This window comes from Thalia democratica, chromosome 6 (genome assembly GCF_965202585.1).
Source record: "Thalia democratica chromosome 6, ktThaDemo2.hap1.1, whole genome shotgun sequence".
NCBI lineage: Eukaryota > Metazoa > Chordata > Thaliacea > Salpida > Salpidae > Thalia > Thalia democratica.
The window spans coordinates 28923903-28945730 of record NC_139170.1 but is presented as its reverse complement, the minus strand read 5'-3'; the positions used below and the strand labels follow the sequence as shown (position 1 = coordinate 28945730).

General features: G+C 28.5%; 1 protein-coding gene across 2 annotated transcripts; it reads left to right on the top strand.

The window, feature by feature from the left end:
• Window positions 1-186: 186 nt before the first annotated feature.
• On the top strand, window positions 187-14438 carry LOC145839450 (major vault protein-like). Of its 2 annotated transcripts, none has more exons than XM_082947019.1 (18): window positions 187-325; window positions 3953-4085; window positions 6214-6406; window positions 6929-7037; window positions 7293-7424; window positions 7756-7850; window positions 8071-8196; window positions 8457-8624; window positions 8940-9034; window positions 10080-10203; window positions 10386-10521; window positions 10818-10941; window positions 11463-11660; window positions 11894-12041; window positions 12310-12521; window positions 12763-13006; window positions 13190-13378; window positions 14079-14438. In XM_082947019.1, exons 1-18 carry the CDS (start codon window positions 310-312, stop codon window positions 14235-14237), a joined length of 2601 nt encoding a protein of 866 aa, XP_082803145.1. In that variant the 5' UTR covers window positions 187-309; the 3' UTR covers window positions 14238-14438. The 2 variants fall into 2 exon arrangements, with proteins under 2 accessions (XP_082803145.1, XP_082803144.1); XM_082947018.1 differs by lacking the exon at window positions 187-325 and adding an exon at window positions 2112-2346.
• The last annotated feature ends 7390 nt before the right edge of the window (window positions 14439-21828 follow it).

The following is a 21828-nucleotide window of genomic DNA, read 5'->3' as shown; positions in this document are numbered from 1 at the left end:
TGGTTTTTGCGGATTCGTAAAAGTTTTAATCTAACTTCAATTGCAAACTGTTATCTTTATACAATTCTAATTAATAAAATAATAAGAAGAAAACAAGAAAACATTATAAAAAGGATTTAATTAGTTTGTTATAGTTTTTTTGTTATGAACTTGATTACATTAAAATAACCTTTAAATACTTTGTTCAGATTATAATAATTTTGAAACTCAGTACGTTGGTTATTACTTTTTTCTTTTAATTTCCTTACTTCAACTGCTCATACCTAAATTTTTTCCATCACATAGCAACAGATTCCGTTTCTTTGACTCATGTTAAACCGACACGGTTAGTAGATATTAAACTTTTACTTTATACAATTGCTTTATAAATACTAATGTCAGCAATCGAAATTTTGTTTTTACAAAAAATGTATACATTTTAGCTTATTAATTGTTTAAAAATATTAATATACTAATTACGTTAAGAAATTTTTGCAATTCCTTAAGTAATAGTTTTCGTTAAATATTAGTTGATTTTGGTAAATATTAAAATTTAATCTTAAGTTTTTATAAAATTTATAAAGTTATTTTTTTTATACTAAACAATACTAATTTAGATCCATGTTAGAAATGTTCTGTATTTTTACAGCTAAAACGTTGTTACAACAAACGTAGAGCAGTAGGATACTCAATATTTGTTTTGTTAGATCTACTCTTGTTCTAAAAACACGGAATATGACAGTTTCCGGTGATAAACCCAATCCTGCTTGGCAAAAGGATGGGTGCCAGGGGTCGTATTTGTCGGTAAAAGAAATTTTTGGATTCCACTGAAAAACCACCGCCTGCTATAAGCTGAGCAGCCCTCAGCCAATAAAATGTTGTTTCGCCACAGTTTACCTTCCTCAATGAGTGAATGGGGATAGCTTAAAGTGAAAAGTAAACTGAAAATAAGTTATCTGACAAACATAAACGGAAAAAGAGACCCACTCTCAAACTGGTAAGCGGGAACGTTCTTACCATGTTTGCGTACTTTCACCGACTCTGTTTGAAATCTTCTTTTTAATGCTATTAAAGCTTGCTTTTTGTTCCTCAATAGCTTGTATTAAGCTTTATACGAGAACTGATAGAAGACATTTCAATTTTGCAAGTCTAAGAGCAAAGCGAAATCTGAAGATTGTCACAATACGTGATCTTTTCTTTGCTAGTAATTCAGAACTCGTGGCTCACTCTGCCCAAGACCTGCAGATACTACTGAATCAGTTTTTATCATCATGCTCGTTCAGCCTCACTATAAGTCTTAAGAAGCTATAAATCAATGAACAGATATTTTACGACCATCAATCAAAGTCAATGGCAAGGATCGAAAATGTAAGACACTTTGTACACCTTGGCTCAATTGTTGCGTCAAACGCATCATTGGGCACATAAACAAATAGTCGTATTGGTAAGGCCTAAGGCACTTTCGGTCGTTTGACTGCAATAGTTTTGAATAAACAAAAGTTAGGCATTCGTACAAATGCTAATGTTTATTGTTCCTGTGTATGCAGTACACTGCTATGCGGTAGTAAAACATCGACGTTGTATAGCGTGCAGGAGAAGAAAACTAACCAGTTCACCTACGATGCCTTCGTCGCATCCTTAGAATAGTATGGAAACAAGATCACCAACGAGAAAGAGTTGAGATATACTAGTCTTACCACTATGAACTTTACCCTCAGTCAGCGCAGTTTTCGCTGGCTCGGTCATATTCTGAGGATAAGTGCTGTGCGAATCCTAAAGTCTCTGTTGTATCGCGAGTTGATCGTTGGCAAACGCGACCGAGGTCGTCCAAAATCACTTTTAAGGACGATGAGTTAGAGCTGCTTGCAAACGAAGTGCGCCAAAAGGAGATTTGCTGTACACAAAATACTGAAAGAAAGGGAAAAACGATGCATTAAGAAATCGAAGAAGATGAAAAAAATGAGAATCGGAATAAATGTTATTCATTTTTATTTATTTGTATTTTTATTTCTTACAATCACTTTTTTAATATATCATATTTATTATTTGTTTTTTCTATATACACAAATGCATAGCCGATCCCGGCTGACAGCGGGTCTTTTATAATAATTATTACTCTTGTTCTGTTAATAAATGCTTGCACATTATTTACTTTACTGTTTGTTAGCGCTACTTGTTTGATTAAAAACGTGCAAATTTTTTGTTGATTAAATTTTCTTTTTATACTGATTACTTTCTCACATGATTAATCATTTTGCACTATAAAGCTATAGAAAGTTTCTCAAGTTCACTAGATGTAAACTGAGCTACCTAGCTACATGTCCAGGCAATATACTTCAAAAGTTGCTACATCAAAGTTTAATTCTTGTAAGTAATGGCTATCTTTTTGACAAGTTTTTGATATTTATATTTTAATGACTAGATAAAATAAGATTTACAACAAAAATAGTTGAGCAGGATTCTGTTCTTAATAATAAGAGAAGTTATAGTTTAAGAAGTTTTCAGCTGAAATATAGATTTTTTGCAGAGATTAAATAAAAACATATTGAATAAGTACTTAATTAAAAACTTTAGTTTAAATAAAATATATTATCTCTGCTTTTCTACATGATTTAAAAATGGCAGTTAGAATCACAATTAGTGACCCTGCCACATTCAGGCTAAATTTTTGTAGGTTAATGTTATAACTTCAGTTAAACACATTTCTTGATAGAAATAACTAAAGAAAATATAGTTGTTATTTAATGTTGTTTATGTAAATAAATGTTATTTTAGTTTATTTTTATTAATGCAGTTATGATAACATTATTACCTGAACTAATTTAGATGTTGAAGTTTCAAAACATAAGCTTAGACCAATAATTTTTACATGTAAAAAAAAATCCGTCTTTAACTCTACCCCTTGCAACAATAAACGAGTTCTGGGAAAAATGAGGTTGTTGCATCATATTCAATTTTAATCCCTATTAGTATTTAACTTCATCTTATATAAAACCAATAAAAACCATTTGGAGAACACTCCCAAGGCTAAAATCTCCACACTAAAAACTACAAAGTGTGGGAAAAGATATAACTTCAATAACTTGAAATTTACAAGCATGTTGTTTATTTTCCAAATCTTAGTTGAACTATTTTAATCTTTTTTAACTAACGTACTAATTTTTTTTATTGAGCCAATATCATGACCATTGTTGCTGGTAAAAGCACAGAGAAACGAACTAGATTTATGTATAATGTATATTACTTGCTTGACTTCAAAAATTTTTGTTATCTTAAAGGAAAGAAAATGATGTTTTACTACCTCAAATAAATTAAATTTTTGCCACACTAATTCTTTGTTTATATTACTTTCAATTATTTTAAGTTCCTATTTTTGTGTGTTCACTAAAAACTGATCATGTCATCTTAACTATTTATTATCTAATTATGACATTGAATTGAAAATCAGTCTTAATTAAAAATTAACTTTGATTAAATTAAAAATAACTCTAAAACAACAAAGGCCATAAATATTATTCATAATAAATAAAATTCATAATTTAGTTGAATATAAAATAAACCAGTCGAAATGGTACTATGATACAAATTAATCAAAGAACAGCTGTAGGATATTATGAACTTCTAGGATAGAATTCTTTAGATTAAGTTAAAATGTTTTTATAATAATATTTTTGTATAATAAAACCTTTAAAGTTTATGGGTATTATCAGTTAATGAGTATAGGAAAGAAAACTTATCTGAGTATACAAAGGTACCAAATATTAAAATCAAAATATTATTCTGAATAAATTTGGAGGATTCTTTAAACATTACTTGATTGTGTTCATGGATAGTGCTAGTTAAAATGTATACCTTAAATGTAGAGAAGTAATTTTATGTTTTATAAAAGTATTAAAACTAAAAATGTTTGGGACAAAGGTACCGATTTTTTCGATTTTGTAATGAATATAATGAGTAAAATTAACTGTTTTAGCTGAAAAAACTGAAATGAAAGATTCCTTGATAAGAATTCCCATTCATCAGTACATTCATGTACTAGATTATAACACCAACATCACTAAAATTCAAGTTGGACCACAGACCTACATTCGTCAAGAAAATGAGAAGTTAGTTTAAAAGCCTTCTAATTTAAATTATAATAAAAAAAAAAAAATTTTTCAAGATAATTTTTAGTTAATCAAGTTTTTTTTTTGTTAAAGTTAAAACCCTTGCACTTGATGTTGTAATAATAAAATAGTTTTTTATTCTTAATCGAAAACTTTATAATTTTCTTGGAAAAAATTTCAATGATACTTTTGAAATCCTTATTTAACTAAATTTTTTTTACCTATTTAAAAAATATATAATTAAAATCAACAATTAAAAAAAAAAGTTTATTATGTATCACAACCCCACTAAAAATAAAAGTTATTAATTGAAATTTTTTCAATTACTTTATAACTTTAGTATTATTTGAATATGTGTATTAAACTTCTTATTAATTTTTGAGCATAGCAAATAAATTAAACTAAAATATAGTCAATTAAAGCCTTTTCTAATTCATATTCAAATACATTAAATTGTAATACTTAAGTTTTGAAGCTGAGTTTTATTGTTTTTTTTTTATTAAGTGTAACTAATTAGTCAAGTTAATAATGTGCATACAAAGTTACTGGTGTATACTGTAAAAGTTAAGTGCACCATTTACTTACATTCTAGTTTCTCATTATAGTTATGATAATGTTCTAGTTCTAGTTAAAACTGATTTAAAACTAAAACATCCAGACTGTGCAATAAAAAAAAAACTTGATTATAAATTGATATGGTGTTTAGCTTAAAATATTTATATAAATTTATGATATGTAGTGATATTAAAAAGGTTCAAAAAAATATTTAGCCAATTATAAGGAATGTAAATAAAAATCTAACTCATAGTCCTAGAAAATGAATAGCCAACGTTAAAACCACTAAGATTATTGTGTAGAACAGACATTATACATATGTTCGAATAATTAAATTAATAAATTGACCAACAGCTCCCTACTAACATGGTCCAAAAAGTAAAATTAATTTGATGAGCAAAGTTGTAATAAGGTAATAAATTTAGAAATAAATCAGTACCAAAGACTATACAAAAAGCTAATAAAGTTAACCATTTACTACTTGAGATTCAATAAGGAGTTAAATAATTTTAAAATGATTGTAAAAACAGTCATTGAATTATAAAATTAGATCTTAAAATATTTATAAAAAAGTTAAACAATAAAAGCTGTCTTAAAATCTAATGGTCTAATTTTGTACTGATCTTTTAAGTTTCAATATAAATTGGTGATCTAAACTAACTTTATATCAAAAAAGTTTATAAATTTATAAAAATTTAAGTCAAGGAATCAAACAAAACATATACTTGAATAAATATCATAAGTTAAAAAAAGGTTTAGTAATAGTTAAAATAATCAATTATAAATACTACTCCACCTTGATTTTTACAAGTTAATCTGATTTTATAGAGTTTTATCTGAGCTATCAGACATTTTTAATAGCTTGAGAAAATTCCAAGTATTTTTTGAGATATGAGCAGTCAAAGTCGGTGACCTCAATAGGTTTTTAATGGAAGGCACAAACTAAAAACGCGAAAAAAGACTATTTCTATCTCCTCCTTCATTTTTTAAGCAATCTTCTTCAATTTTTTTACAGAAAGTGTATTATTAAGTTTTAAAAAGATTAAATGTAGGATTTTTTTAATTTTGAAAAAATTAAATTTTTATTAAAAAAAACCACCTATTTTTTTGTGTCTTTATCTAAAACTTTTATTTTAATAACTTAAAAATTCCACCATTCTAAGTCTTTTAAACTATAAAAGGATCGTTTCCTGAAAATTTAAGGTCTCTAGCTCAAAAAATGAAGGAGAAGATATATTTTTAGTGATTTTTAAATTTCCAAGAAAATTGACCCCAAAAAAAATTTGCGGTCCATACGTTTGTATCGGAATTTTTTTAAAAAGGAACAAAATCTCTTAAGTTTAACAATATTTTTTAATTCTATGAAAACTGGCTTGTAGTATATACTTGAAGCTTTCATATAATAAGATCCAACTTTTTTTTAATAAAAAAAATTCTAACCCCCCTATGCCCTTAACTATTCTTAAATATAATATTGAACATAAAAATTTTACATGAAAAATTGAAAAAAAATTCAGTAAATTATTCAAAATTTTACCACCTTAACTGGAACTCAATTTTATTAATTCCACAGAATACAAGCTGGACCATTGAAAATGATCACAATACCGCCAAGGTATTACTGTGTGATTGAGAATCCAGTTGTGATGGAATGCGGCTCGCCAGTTGTCGACCAGTATGGTCAGGTCAAGGTTAAGCACGCTGACAAGGAAGTCCGGTTCTCACAAGAACCTTTCCCCTTGTATCCTGGAGAAGTTTTAATGGAGGTAAGACCGTGAGATATTTAATTTTAAAATTACTTGGCATTTACTGATTTATTGGCACACATGTAGTCTGACGATCTAATAGGTATGATCAAACCTTGTAAACTTGAGCTTATCATACCGCATATAAAAGTCCAGGCTTCGGTTCTGTAGAATTTTGCCAATGTTTTTGTTAATAATCTTTAATTCAACAATTTTTGACAACTATTATTCGGTGTTAAGCTTTTAATATGCAAGACTATATACCCTTAGTAAATTTAATTTATGAATTAAATACACTGAAAACAAAAACTGCAATTATAGTTTATTTATTTACATTAAAAACATAAAAAAGTATGAAGTTACATGGTAATATAGTGTGACATTTCAATGTATTTTAACTAATAACGAACATAAAGCCACAATTAAGGATTGGCATACTACTTTGTATCACATTTAATGCAAAAAAAATCAGTTCACCAAAACTAAGGTTTCTTGTGAAATCGAAAACAAGTTTTGGAATAAAATAAAATAAAAACCTTTAAGGCTGTCACTCCACTTCGCGTAGTCAAGTCCAACACTGCTTTGAAGCTGAAGGCGGATGAAGATTTCGACGACAAGACCGCAGGAGACGAATGGCTGTTCGAAGGACCAGGTAAAACTAATTATTCAAAAAACAATTTTCATAAGATATAGAAAATTAAATCCGTTCACAATACATAGTTTGTAGAAACTGTAACAATCTACTTAAGGTACCATTATGGATTGCATTTGAAAATTAGTACTCCGTAATTATACTTAGCATTTAATTTCAGAATCTATTTAATAGACTACGACTAGAGTAAAAAAATAAGCATTGGATAGATTAAAGTTAGTTCACCATAAGTTTTAGAGTTTTATTAATTTTTAGCAACCTACAAGCCTCGAAAGGAGGTCTCAGTGGTTGAAACGGTCTACGCTCAAATCATTGGAACGAACCAAGCTTTGATGCTGCGCGCCAAAAAGCTAATGACAGATAGAGATGGTAAAGAAAGAGTGACTGGTTTGTTTTATTTTATTTGATTTGTTTGTCTTAAATTCTGTCTCTAAATAAGTATACTCCAACAGATAGTACTGTAACTTTTTTCTAACTATCATTATGCCTCTTCAACATAATTGTTACATGCCTAAACTTTTAGGTATAATTTTAATTAATAAAAATTAACCGTGATTCTCAGGTAAAACTGTTTTTATATCAAATCGTACAGCATATTTATAGGAAGACTACTAAATAATAGAAACTAGTATAAAGTATGAATATCAAAAATAAATATATAATCACTTCATGTATATAAGCAATAACAAAAGCCTAATGATAATATAATAAATAACAGGTGAGCAATGGTTAGTTCATGACATTGGTGCTTTCCTTCCTGGCGCTTATGAGGAAATTGTTGAAAAAGTATCCGCGTACATCCTCACTGAGAAAGTTAATTTATATTTTAGTATGTTGTTTTGAGCCTAATTGAGTGTTAGATATTTCGTAAAGCTTAATAAACTTATATTGTTCTGGTAGCTCCTCAGCTAAATTGAGTTGGCAAAAAGTATTGAAAGTTTTTCATATGAGAAAAATAATAACTTGATCTGCTACTATTCGTGGAGAAAGCAAAAACTTAAATGCATTTTATTTAATGACTAGTAAATTTCAGAAAGCGCTTCACATGCGGGCACGCCAAACGTTGGAAGACTTCACTGGCAAGAAGCGCTTTAACGGCGAAGAATGGCTCATCAAAATGTCCGATGCAGAGTCTCACATACCAGATGTGTTTGAAGAGGTTTGTAATATAAATCGTTTTCATAAATTATAGGACCTTCAAACTAGAAAAAAATTAAATGTTTAATTTTCTGAAACTGGTAAACCGTGTATTAGTTCAGTAATGTAAGCTCTCCGTGATTATTACAGTGCAAACAAGGTGTCAAGTGTTCAAGAAACAATTTTTACTTTTTCGAAAAATAAATCTTATTAGTTGAACGAATTTAAACAAAATAAAGTCTTGAACCGTGTCATCTAAATTTTTGTTTTTTACATCATCAGGTCGTCGGGGTTGTGGACGTGACGACGCTGACCAGCCGCCAGTACTGCGTGGTGTTGAACCCGGTCGACCCAGTGACTGGCAAAAACAAGCTGGGCGCAAAGAAGCTGATCAAAGGAGAAATTTCCTTCTTCCTCCAGCCGGGAGAAACTCTAGCTGCCGGAATACAGGTTTGTTAATTTAGCTTGAGACTTATCTTTGAGTTCAAAAAAAACCATCTACATTCAACGTGTATTATATATAATGCTTAATGGACCGAACCATTACTCTATTTAATCTAAAAGTTAAAAACACTTGGAATTAAAAAAATCAATCTCATATTAAAATTTATTGATGTAATTAGTTATGCAAAAGTTGAGAAATTAGAAAGCATTTTTTTACAAAACTTTTTATTAATAAATTTAAGTTTAAAATCACTTGTAAACCTAAAAATTTAACTTCGTACAACGTTCGCATATACAAAATAAACCTAATTTTATTAATAGAATGTGTATGTATTGGGTGAAGACGAAGGTTTAGTGTTGAGGGCAGTCGAGCACTTCGTTGACGAAGACCAGAACGAACGAAAACCTGGCGACAAGTAAGTCAAAAAACTAATACCCAAGCATATAAGCTTACTCTTCTTAAGGTGCGAATGTTGTTTTTGTAAACAAAGTTTTATTGTGTAAGAGTTTTCGTAAGAAGCCGTTATTCTTTTGTAGAACTGTTTGCACAAGCGCTAACAATTGGAAATGACGTAAAACAATTAAAATAAGTACTAAATAAATAAAACGAATTTTTTTATTACTTAAGTTGTAAGTACCCTACAATTTTCGAGCTTTATTTAGCTTTTTTTTTCAAAAAATTAATAGAATGATTATAAACCTACTATTTATTAATACTAGGTTTACTAAACATAAAGACGTATAATGTGCAAACGACTTAATGTAAACAATTAAAATGGTAGTTAAATAAAGTTATAACAAAAGTTTACTTTGCATGCAATTTTTTCTGCTACAATTTTAATGCTAGTAATTAAGTATTGAATAAATTAGCCTTGTTTGAACTAAGATTACCGTAACTGAAGAATTAAAATAAAATCCTGCTAAATAAATGAGCTGCACCAAGTCGGAAATAACACCATTTTAATTATTTTTAATTCTTGAAATGATTAAAAAAATTTGCAACTCCGTTAACAATAGTCAATATCTAAAATTTCCATAAAAAAATTAAAAAGTTATAAAAAAGCCATTGTTTTTAAATGAAGCGTAAGATAATTTGGTGAACATGCGATGTTGATCATAAAATAATATTAAAACTACATTAAACATATTTTCTTAAAAAAACAAGTTTTTGCTGATTACTGAGTTTGTTTTAAAATATTCTAGTGAAGTTTTATTAATTTAGCTTAACAGCTTAGTAGAAGTTACATATAAAGTAATAAAATCTAAAAATATTAAAGGCATCTTACTGTTACAATTATAAAACTTAAAATTAAGCTATGAACCATAAAAATTATGGCACTATTGCTTCAAAAATCTACTAAATGATAAAACAAATCTTTCCAATAGTAGAAAGATTAAATTCAAAATTTGAAGCTTCAACCTCAAATGCCGTACGAGCTAATAATAATTTTACTTATAAAGGTGGAGGATCCGAGGGCCTTGCGAGTACGTTCCTCCGGTCACAGTGTGCGTTCACGCCAAGAGACAGGCTATTTCCCTTGATAAAAATGAGGGCATCTACGTGCGCAACTTGAAAACTGGTGAAGTGAGTTCACAATATGTTACATAATGAATAGCTAAGTTTAAAATAGTATAAGCCACTACTTCTTTAAGCAATATAATAAGTACTTATTTATTTGGTGCACAACTTATTGACACGGACTTCACTATTTTAAAAGATTAAGTAGATTAAGTAAGTATCAAAAATGTGTTATAAATTAAAAACAGGTGAGAAGCATTATTGGTGAGACTTATATGCTAACTCACGAAGAAGAGCTGTGGTCCAAGCCTCTACCGGAGCAAGTAGAGAAATTGCTTGGTATCAATGTCGATCCTTTGGCCGACAGAGCCTTGATTGCCAAAAGTTGGTTTTAATTATTAAACTAAATTGTTCTGATTGTAAATAAGCTATTAAAAATATTATTAATAGTTAATTAAGTAATATCGAAAATTGTAATTAATTTATTTAAAGAAAAAATTAACTTCTAAATAAGCTTTTTTACCTAACAGTAATGTTAGCAATAAAATTTAGTGAAAACAAAAAATTTAAGTATTTTAATTAATAAAAAATAAGCTTCGTAACCAACTAGGTTTGAAATAGGTTTTAAATTGACATATCTAAGTTTAAAACCTCTTAAATTTATTAATTGTTAATTACAGGAGCTCCTGCAGCGGGCGGCGACGACAGTCGGGGCAAGCGCAGGGACAAGACGAGAGTGGTCACTTACCGGGTTCAGGCCAACTCATGTGTTCAAGTGTACGACTACAAGTCCAAGCGTTCCAGGTTTGTGCAGTAAATCGAAAAATAAATAAACTTATTTGAAGTAAAAGTCGTCGTTTGTCCAGATCAGCGATTCTTAACCTGGAGTAAATTATCTTGTTTTAGGGGGTAAATTTTCTCTATTACAAGTTATGTATACGAATGTTTTTAATTGTTTTTTAATTTATAAATTAATATTTACCTAAATTTTTTATGTTAAATAAACTCATATATATCAAGTTTAAGTTCAAAAAATCTACTACCTTCCTCAAATTAAACACTATTCTGTATATTAGGGGTAAATTTGATAATTACTTTCACAAAACGCGTAAATTTGGTAATAATCTTTCAAATAGGGGAATAAAACGAAAAAAAGTTGAAAAAGGTATAAAAAAAGACTTTAATTGACACGTTTAAGTTAAATAGAACAATAATTACAAAACTACTAAAAAGTAAGACCAAGAACTAATTAAAATAGAATAAAAACAAAAATGAAACCATTATGTAAAATAACCGAAATTGTAATAGGAACAAATATTTTCCAGGGTTGTGTTCGGTCCCAACCTGGTCATGTTGGAGCCGGACGAGCAGTTCACTCAAATATCGCTGTCGGGCGGCAAGCCGAAAAAACCCAACGTCATCCGGGCCCTTTCCCTGCTGCTGGGCCCCGACTTCTGTACCGACCTGATCATCGTCGAGACTTCGGATCACGCCAGGCTGCAGCTCATGCTCTCCTACAACTGGTTCGTTTGACGACACCTAAAATTTAAAAAAATGATATAATATAAATTAAATAAAACTGATATCCACTCAATGCTATTACTGCACTAAAATATTTTTTTTTACAATTTTAATGTTTAAATAGTGTTTATAAATAATTTACTGAGGATAATTAATTTAAGTCTGTTTGATTTTTAAATTGAACGTTTTTATTAACAAAACGGGCGTGCTTGACGCTAGCAAAAAACATTCGCAGGCATTTCGACACCACCGGAGCGGAAAACAATTTGGAAGAATCATTGAAGCTGTTCTGCGTTCCGGACTTCGTCGGAGACATGTGCAAAGCGATCGCTTCCCGGGTGAGAAGCGCAGTGGCATTGAAAACTTTTGACGATTTCCACAAGGTAAAATTGTTAAATTGCTAATACAACGTATTAAAGTTTTATATAGAATTACTTATGAATTCATGGTAGTTTTTAAAGGAAGATAAACTGTAGTTAACTTTATACGGTTCAATTTATTTATACATAATACTTATCACTGACTAACACTTATTGTAAATTCTTCAATGCTAGTTTAAAAAAAATCGTATTAAAGTATTAGTTAATTACTAAATAAATAAAGATATTTCTTGATACAACTACATGTTCGCTTAACCAACATACATTTCAGAACTCGTCAAAGATAATCCGATCGTCGGTGTTCGGAGTCAACGACCAGGGCAAGGTAAAGGAGACTTTCGAGTTTCCGCAGAACAAATTAGTCGTCACCAGCATTGACATCCAGTCTGTTGAGCCGGTTGACCAGCGGACGAGGGACGCGCTTCTCAAGTCCGTTCAGTTGGCCATCGAGATCACCACCAATTCGCAGGAGGCCACTGCCAGGTTAGCATAATTGTAGAATTTAATGATAACATATATGATATAAAAATCAAAAAGTTATAATTTAAACGGCTAGCTTTGGCAAACGATTAACTCCAGTTCATCAATTAACTAAGTACGAAATATAATTACCAAATTCAAAATAGGTTTTATGTATCAAATAAGTAATTAAGTACACGCAGGTTGTATTAAATAAATAAAATAATGTTAATATTTATTTGGCTCACATAGTTTACTAATAAAGGCACAACGCTCAAAAGACCGAGCAGGAGGCGAAAGGCAAGCTGGAAAGGCAACAAATAGAAGACCAGGCGGCAGCCGAGAAGGCGCGGAAGGAGCTGCTTAATTTAAAGGCGGAGAGCGCGGCAATCGAGAGCACTGGAACCGCCAAGGCCGAAGCAAAGGCGCTGGCCGAGTCTGCTCAAATCAAGGGAGAGGCCGAGGTGAAGCAGGCGGAGCTGCAGGCCCAGGCTTCAAAAATTTCCAGCGTGAGTTTTTTGCTTGAAACATTAATTTAATTTTTTAGATGATTTAACGAATGCACTAAATGTAGGCATTCGTTTGAATAATAAATTTAAATATAGAAAAGAAACAAAAACAAATAATTACAATCACTAAAATAAAACAAACAAAAACACCAAAAAATAAACCTAAAAACTAAACTTGCACAGGAAGCGCAACTGAGCCAGATGAGGAATGCGAGGGACGCAGAGTTGGACTACATGAAGAAGCAGAACGACATGGAGGTGGAGAAGAGCCAGCAGCTGTCCAAGATCGAAACCGAGAAGTTCCAGAAGATGGTGGAGGCTATCGGAGCCGGAACCATCAAGGAAATGGCGACTGCCGGTCCCGCCTATCAAGTTGGTTTCGTTTGTAAATTGAACTTGTTGAGTTATGAATTTGAGTTGTAGCTTTGAATTCAGCTGGTCTTGTGTGGCTGATACTGTGGATAAAATATTTTGAAGATGTTTTGCGTGGCATAGTTGAACACTTAAACATATTAAATTATTTTTATATAGAGTTTGCTAGACACCAATTTCAAGTTATAATATATTTAAAAATGTTTTAAAAATTAAATTACAAATGTATAATTAAAGATATCATAAACTATAACCTCTTGAGATATATTTAAGTTGAAAACTAATTAAGTTGTAAAACTAGATCATTAATGTGAGCTTTATTCGCTTACTTTACAGCATATAATTTAACAGTTTTAATAAAAAATTCATGCAACCTACTTAAATTAATTAACATATCAAATTCTTGAACTTTGCAATAAACTTGTAAATGAAAAGTGATAATTAAAAAAAAAAAAGACACAAATGTTAGTGCAAACCTGTAGTGTAAATTTAAAAGTGCTTTTTCGGACGAAACACTAGAAATAATGTTTATTTAAGTCTTATTCGAATCGCTTTTTACATTTAAAGTTAATTTTTTTTTCTTTAACTTAAAAAGTTAAACAAAATATTAACTAGGATAGTAGGTTACATAAAAAAACGCTATGTGCAAAGTTTGTATCGATTAACTGTCAAAAAGAATAACACACAAACTAATATTCAGGTCAAACTGCTCCAGAGCCTCGGTATTCAGTCCACCATATTCACGGACGGGAAATCCCCGCTCAACTTGTTTAACACTGCGCAGGGATTGGTGGCCGGAAGCACTTCTGCTGGCAACAAGTCTTATGTGAGCGACTTGAAAACTGATGAAACCGACTAGTTTTTCGCGCACTTATTTGTACATAATAGCTTAGTTTGCTTTTTTTTTGAGGTGGCATTATCGTGCATTATTTCATCATTCCTAAACGTTTCTGTTCATATGCATAATCATCTTGTGTTTTTCGAGTACTTCTTTTCCTAATTTACAAAAAATCACTGAGTTACACGTTTCTTTTTTCGTTAAAATAAATTTATTTGCTGATGGTTAAGTGTTTAATATGTAGATAACACAAGATTTCAGGCAAATCTTTTCAAATTTGTAGAAACAGTGCTAAAATTAAGAGCAAGTGCGGAAATTAGTAAGCTATAGAACTACTTAAATTTAAAGTAACTTAAAGATAGTTTCCAGTCTGAAGGTGAACAACAAAATACTAGTTAAGTTTTTTCTTAAATATTGCTAAATTATAATTTAATTAGTTTTTGTATTTCGATGTATGTGCAAACTTTTCTCATTGACAGTTTGTACACAAAATTGTATGCTAATCAATCTACTTCCTGCAATTAAAGTAAGTTTGAAAGTTTTTATGAGTTACGAACTACGTTTATCTATCTTCGCTTAAGAAGTTCACGTTTCATAACAAAATAATAAATTTCAAAATATAGAGATGTATATGCTAAAAACTTTGTATTGTAATAGAGCATGCGCATATATTATCTTAAATTGTACACACTGAAAATTAAATTAGTTAGAAAAAAACTCCATTTGATTTGAATATTAGTAAATATTTAACTTAAAACATATTTGACTACGTAATTGAAATATATTTTGAAATTAAAAAATATACGAAGTGAATACTACAAAAACTAAGCTTAAATGTTTTTACTAAAAGCAAGTTTTTACAAACGTGAAATAAAAATGTATGCTAATCTAATACCCGCTATTCAAAAAGTTCAGTACCATCATACACCATTTCCTTTCCTATAAGTTTTAAACTACGTTTAGCTACGCTTATCAACTCATTTATTATTTGAAATAAGTTTTATGTAACTAAAAATTAACTTCATCTTTGTTAAATGAGGTTAATTTAAGTCTTCACGTTTTAACAAATAAATTTAAAATGGTTAATTACTACGTTAAAGAAGATAATTGTTACAAACTTCTAGCAGAAAAAACAAAAAAATAATTTTTAAAACTATTTTCTGTAGTATAAAGTAAAAATGTATTGTAGATTCAAATTACTTACTAGATTTTTTAAAATTTAGTAATAAGTATTTAAAATGAACCTAAGCAGCTGTTAATATTTAATAAAGATATGAAAAATAAAATTTTAAACTATCGTAATGCGGTGGAAGAAACCTCTAGGGTCAATGATTAAAAACAGTTTTTATAACAGTATATCAACTACCTTACGAATTTAAATATAATTAAATTAATTGGATGGCTTATTCTCCGAACTTAATAGTAGATTTAACTGCTTTGAAGTTGAACTTTATTTAAAAAAAACTAAACTAGTTGCTTAAATTGACCTTTCATTTTAAAACTTTGAAAACTAGTTTATTAGCTGTTGCTTGAAAACAATTTTATATTGACTTGAACTAGAATGATTTAATACAATACTTAAAAATACTAAGTTAGCAAATTTTCTCTTAATAATTAAACTCTAGACTAATTGAAGCATTTTTATAGGTTTTAAACTTATCAAGAATTGAAATTAGTTTTAGTAACACCTTGAAGACCAGTTAGCACTTGATATTAAGTTCACTTTTTACGAATACCGTTGTAACATCCGAGCTTATGTGCGTCTTTATTTTTGAAATTGACTATTTATTTTAAAACTATATACGTTTATAGAGATGTAACTGGGTTAAACTAGTCTTGATTTTTTTCTTGTGATAAACTATGATGTCAATCTAACTTTTTTACTTCGCTTGATTTTACAGTGTAATAACCTTTAAATTACAAACAAGCTTCAAATTTTTGGTTAACATACAATGTATAAGCTCAAGTTAAATGCTTAGTTTAAAATAAAAATTTTTGTAGTGTAACGTCGAAGCAAAATTTATAATATTTAAATAATTGATCAAATAAAGCTAATCTAAGAGAAAAAATTGTGTTATGCTTATGGTAGCATGTAGCTTTAATGATGAATATTTGCAGTAGTATGTTAAAAAAGCAATGTCAAATTTTTTGACCAAAATTTTTTACTTTACTTAATAATCGATAATATTGATTTTATTTAAATAAACGAACTTCATTAATTTTTTTTATTACTATAAAAGCTCAATAAGAAATTCAACTCAAATGGTTTGTAGCTTGATGACTAATAGTTCTTTCTCTTCGCTAATCAATTAACCATACGTTTAAGCTTCTACATTTCTTTCTTTCTGTTGAAAACAAATTGAAAGTTTTTGATATATCTGTTAAAACTGTAGTCTAAATATTTAAATGATTAAATTATTAGTTAGAAATTTAGCTTATGACTTATACTTAAGAAAGTGCAGTACAGTTAGCTTAACAGCTTCTTTTAAAGTTTTTCACATACAATTTTACCTAAAATGTTTATTATTAAATATATTTTACTATTTTTTAAGTTTAAAAACATAGTTAGTCTAATTCCTCTTCATTATTAAAGATATTATAACCAAGCGTATTAATAAATCCCTTGAAGCCCTTACTCAGAAAATAAAAGTTGTATTTGATTTTTAAAGTAAAACAAGTGTGGTGGAAACTATGTTCAAAGTTATTTTTGTACGAAATCTATTTTGAATTTTGCACTAGTATTGCTTTATGACATAAATTGTAATTAAAGTAAAAATATATTATAATTAAAATAAACTTTACTAAATATTAAGCGAAAATTAATGAAAAACTCAACTTAAACAAAATATAAGGTAAATTTGAAAGACAATTCCAAAATCCTAAACAACATTAGTGTAAAAGTGACCTTCTGTGCAAAAAAAGTGACTCTCGTGCATTGTGACACCTACCCAAGTGTGGCTTGGTGCCATAGGAGTTCCAATGACAACATTTAATACTGTTTTAGTTGAAAAAATGTAAAGAACATAATTTCTAACCTAACTAACAAAAAAGTTAATATAAACTTCACATTTAAGTATTTAACAAAAAATTAAAATATGAGTTTTGTAAACCAAAAATTTATATTTTTTTTAATTTCAAAGATTTAGTAAATTATTTATTAGATATAAATTATTCATATTTTAAAGGAAGTAAAATAACTAAAGAATTTAGTAACGTTGTTATTTTTTAATAATGTTTTATTATTATTATATTATTTTTCAAGATTTAATTTTCGAGTTATACTAAAACTATTATTACGACTAAACAACCGTATTTATGATTTTTAGAGTCTATTCTATTGTTATATTGTGTTTAGTGATCTATCAGATCTACAAGTTAGGATCCTGCCGGATCAAGATCCATAAAAAAAAATCTGAGAATCCGGGAATCAAAGCAAAAAATGGTAACTGCTTAAATCTGTTGTACTTTGAAACTAATTAACATTATGTGATTTAATACACAGAGTTCTTTGTGAATGGAAAAACTGTTTTTATTGCTGCCATTTTGTTAATTCAAGTTTTCCCAAAGTAGGGCAATTTTGGCTATCAGAGGGCAACAAATAGCAGTGTAGCAAAAAAGTAATTCGTTAATTCCCTAGTAAAAGGGAGATTTCTAATAAAGGGGTAGATTATTTTTAAAGTTTCTGTCAAAGAGTCTATTATGAGAATGAGTTTGAAGAATTTTGATACATACCAATATCAAAGATCTTTAGCTTTATTTTCATTAAAAAATTATGCCTATCTTTAATTAATAGTGGACTTTTTTGGAAACTACTAAATTTTGGCTGTTGTTTTACAGATTTCATTATACGCTCAGACTCTGGACAGTTTTATTTCTTAAAGTGCTCAATTAAATATATTTTTTCTGTACTTAGATACAACTGCACCTGTTGATTTTAACGACTATTTTGGCTTTTTTTTTTGTTTTGAATAAAATATTATTTTTCAATTAAATTTAATTACAGTTGAGACATTGATAAAATGACGCGATTTTTCATGTAATAAGCAAGCATTTTACATTTTTGGTTTTATGCATAACAACTAAAGTTCTTAGGAGCAAAATAAAATAATTTTTAAGCGCATTTTTGATTGAATTTTTTACTTAAAACAAATAAAGATAACTTAATTTTTTGTTTTTAACTTGTAAGGTATAAAATATCAAGGAAAACCAAATCCATTTAAAAGCTCAGAAAAGACATTAGTGTCTTGTTCTAGCACTTTTGTACTTACGTAAAACCCTGTGCTTGTTTTATATTTAGTTGTGTTTAAAATTATAACAATTTTGCATTTACAAACAGATCACTGAATTTTGAAATTATTAATTAGTCTTACTCTTTTTTTCCAAAAGTTTGGCTCCTAGAAAATAACTGTACTAAAAACAATTTTCATTTCTAAAGTGTTAATAAGTTTAAAATTACTCAAGTTTATCTTTATTTTTTGTAAGTTTGACTTTTTTAGCAACAAGTTAAAAAATTATAAGTCAAATCTGATTGTATATTTGATTTAAGTAATATCAAAATACAGAGCTTACAAAAGTCTTAATTTTTGAATTTAACTAAACTATAGAACAAGGCATGTTTGCAGATTTAAACTAAATGTTTTCTGTTAAGTTTATTTTTATAAACAGCTCCAATGAAAATCTACAACAGGTTTCAAGATAAACCATGACTATACATAAAAATAAAGGAAAATAATTAAATTACGTTATGTAAAGTAAAAGCAAGTGTGACTTAAAATACATATACTTTTATTTATTTTCGGGTTTTCGACATTGCTGATAAAAGTAATTAACACGTTTTTAGTTTTGACTTGTGATTAATGTTAGTGAAGTAGTTAATACTTTTATGTTAATGTTTTTTAGAATAAGAACACAAAAGTGTTAATAAAATATTTTTTTGTAAACATATAACTTTATTTGTAAACTAACACTTATGTTACACTTTATAAAAATAAGACTAGTATAATATTTCGAACAATTTGTGTTTTGTAAACAAGCGTATATATATATCTGATAAAAAAATACGTTTTAAACATCTAGTTCGACTTTGAGAAAGTTTCTAAGAAAAAAAGTTACTAAAAAGTATATATTTTATGATACACTGTTAATTATTTCTAAATATACATGTATTTATTAGTATCTAGTTCAGTTATGTTTTTAATTCAACAAAATCCTTTTATAAATAATTATATTTTTATAAAAAAACGTGTATTGTAAACCAATTAAAATTGTGGATATTTCATATCCCTAAATGGTTGTAAATATTTTATACAATTTTAATTAAACATAGTCATATTACACTTTTCCAATAGTTGTGTTTGTTGTCAGCTTGTTTTATTTGAAGGTATAAAGTTAATAAGCCTCATAAAAATATTAAGCATAAACTATTTAACTTTAATGACAACATAATAATGATTAAGCAATACAAAGCTTTATAACCTTTTTTACAGACATAAGTTAAATTATAATGGTTTTGCAAGTAGAAAAGACATGCCCCACCAGCGTCACGACCAAAAGTGGCACTTTCACTTTTTACCCCCAGTACGTGCCAAGATGCAGGGCCGAGCAAATTTGCCACAACTTCGGTCAGATATTAGCGCCAGTCACAAACATCGAAGACAGATGGGCCCTGCAGGAAATCGCAGATCAAGAGTGCGGAATGTTTGTGACCCCAACTGACATACCCAGTTACCACATTGGGTTGAACAACCACGTTTGTGGGGGCAAAGTTACCAGGGTTTTTACAAACGGAGTTGCGTGGGACGAAAAAGTTCACCCCAAGTTGTATTATATAACCAAACTTAAAAGTAATTGTTATGCTACGCTGTGGACTCCTTTTAATGGGTTCAATAACCGCATAGGTGTTTACGCAAGGCCAGCTAATTGTTCCGATTTTTCGTTTCGATTTATTTGCTTGGACCCGGCTAAAAATGAAAACAGCGTTGTAGTGACCGAAGTAGACCTTGGTGTGAACAAGTCTGTGAATAGTGAAGCGTTGTTTGTTGATGGTGGGAATGTGAACCAACTAACAGTTTGGTGGCAACTAACTGGTTTTTGTGTTATAGCTTCGGTTTGCTTTCTTTTTATTGTTATCAGGTTATTGAATAACAAAAATAAATTTTTAAAATTAGACAACGATTCTTTGAAGGGTAAAATTGAATTACTTGAGAAATGCCGTACCGCGGAAAATCTAATTAAATAAATAGTTTAATATTTATAAAAACTTTAGTTTTTCATACTTCCAGAATGATAAAGGTTACTATAAGTGTTCAAAAAGATAAGATATAAATAAATTTGAACAACTTTTTTTTCAATTTATTTTTAGTTTATTAGTTTTTCTGAAATGTTACTTCATAATTTTCTAAAATATTAATAGTTTACGATGTTTTAATTTAACAACTTGTTGGTTTGTAAGAAAATTTAGATATTAGTTAAGTTAAACATTAATTATAAATAAGTCTTTTAAATTTTGCTGCCACCAACAAAAGTTATTCTCAAATACCTTTACAGAAGAAAATAAAATTAAACAACGGACCCTAAATATTTTTAGACAAACTATTTGTTTTATATTTTAAGATGCTTTGTTTAAATTGAAATAAAGATAATTTACATTACTTTGTTAATTGTATCTATATTTTACATTTGTGTAAAAGTTACTCAGAATGACATTTTTACTGAATAAAAAAACCTCTAATAAGTTCTACTTTTATTATAAAAATTGAAAAACGAATTATTTATGAGTTTTAGTTTCTTAATGTTAGTAATTTATTTAATCGTATCACAAAATAACAAGTTTAAAGAAAATTAAAACTCTTAAGGTAAACTTGTTAAATTTTGTAACCATGTTTTTTTAAATATAATAATTTTTACCAAAAAGAAGAAGTTAAAAAAAAAAGTTTTGGTTTGATAGCTTTTTTTATTAAATTACTGAATTCACTCGATGTTATCATTTTTGCCTAAAATAAACAAATAAAAAGTGATCTTTTAATGCATTTTATATTCACAATGTGAGAGTAAATATTATACACTACGTTATTGTGATAAAGAAATTTTGAAATTAAAACAATTTTTTTATTGTTTATATTTTTTCTCAGAACTTTAAACTTATAAACATTTCTTTTTTTAAATTTGTTACCAATGATGTTTTTTTAAAACTATAGTTTGACTTAGAAATACTTAAACATATATACGTTAAAATAAGAGTAATAAAAATCAATTGAAAAATATTGTCTAGAAATAATAAACTAGTTTTCTATGGATAAAATAAGTTTTAACTGTCAGCTGAAAACTCTAGGCGCTTCTGATTGGCTAGTACTTATTTTTTCTTACTTTTAAGTTTTATTCAATAAACTTTGTTTTTCGATTTATTTGAAGTATAGATGGTTTAGGTGAGTTAAAGGTAAATGTTTAGATTTAAAGTCTTAAGTCAATTGGGTTAGAGATACAAATTTTATTGATGTGCTGTTTTTTTTTTATTTTTAAACCTCATTTGCAAAATATGATTAAAAAAAAATTTTCTAAAACTTTACTACTGCAGCAGAAATATGGTTCTTTTATTATTTTCCGAACCAATTGT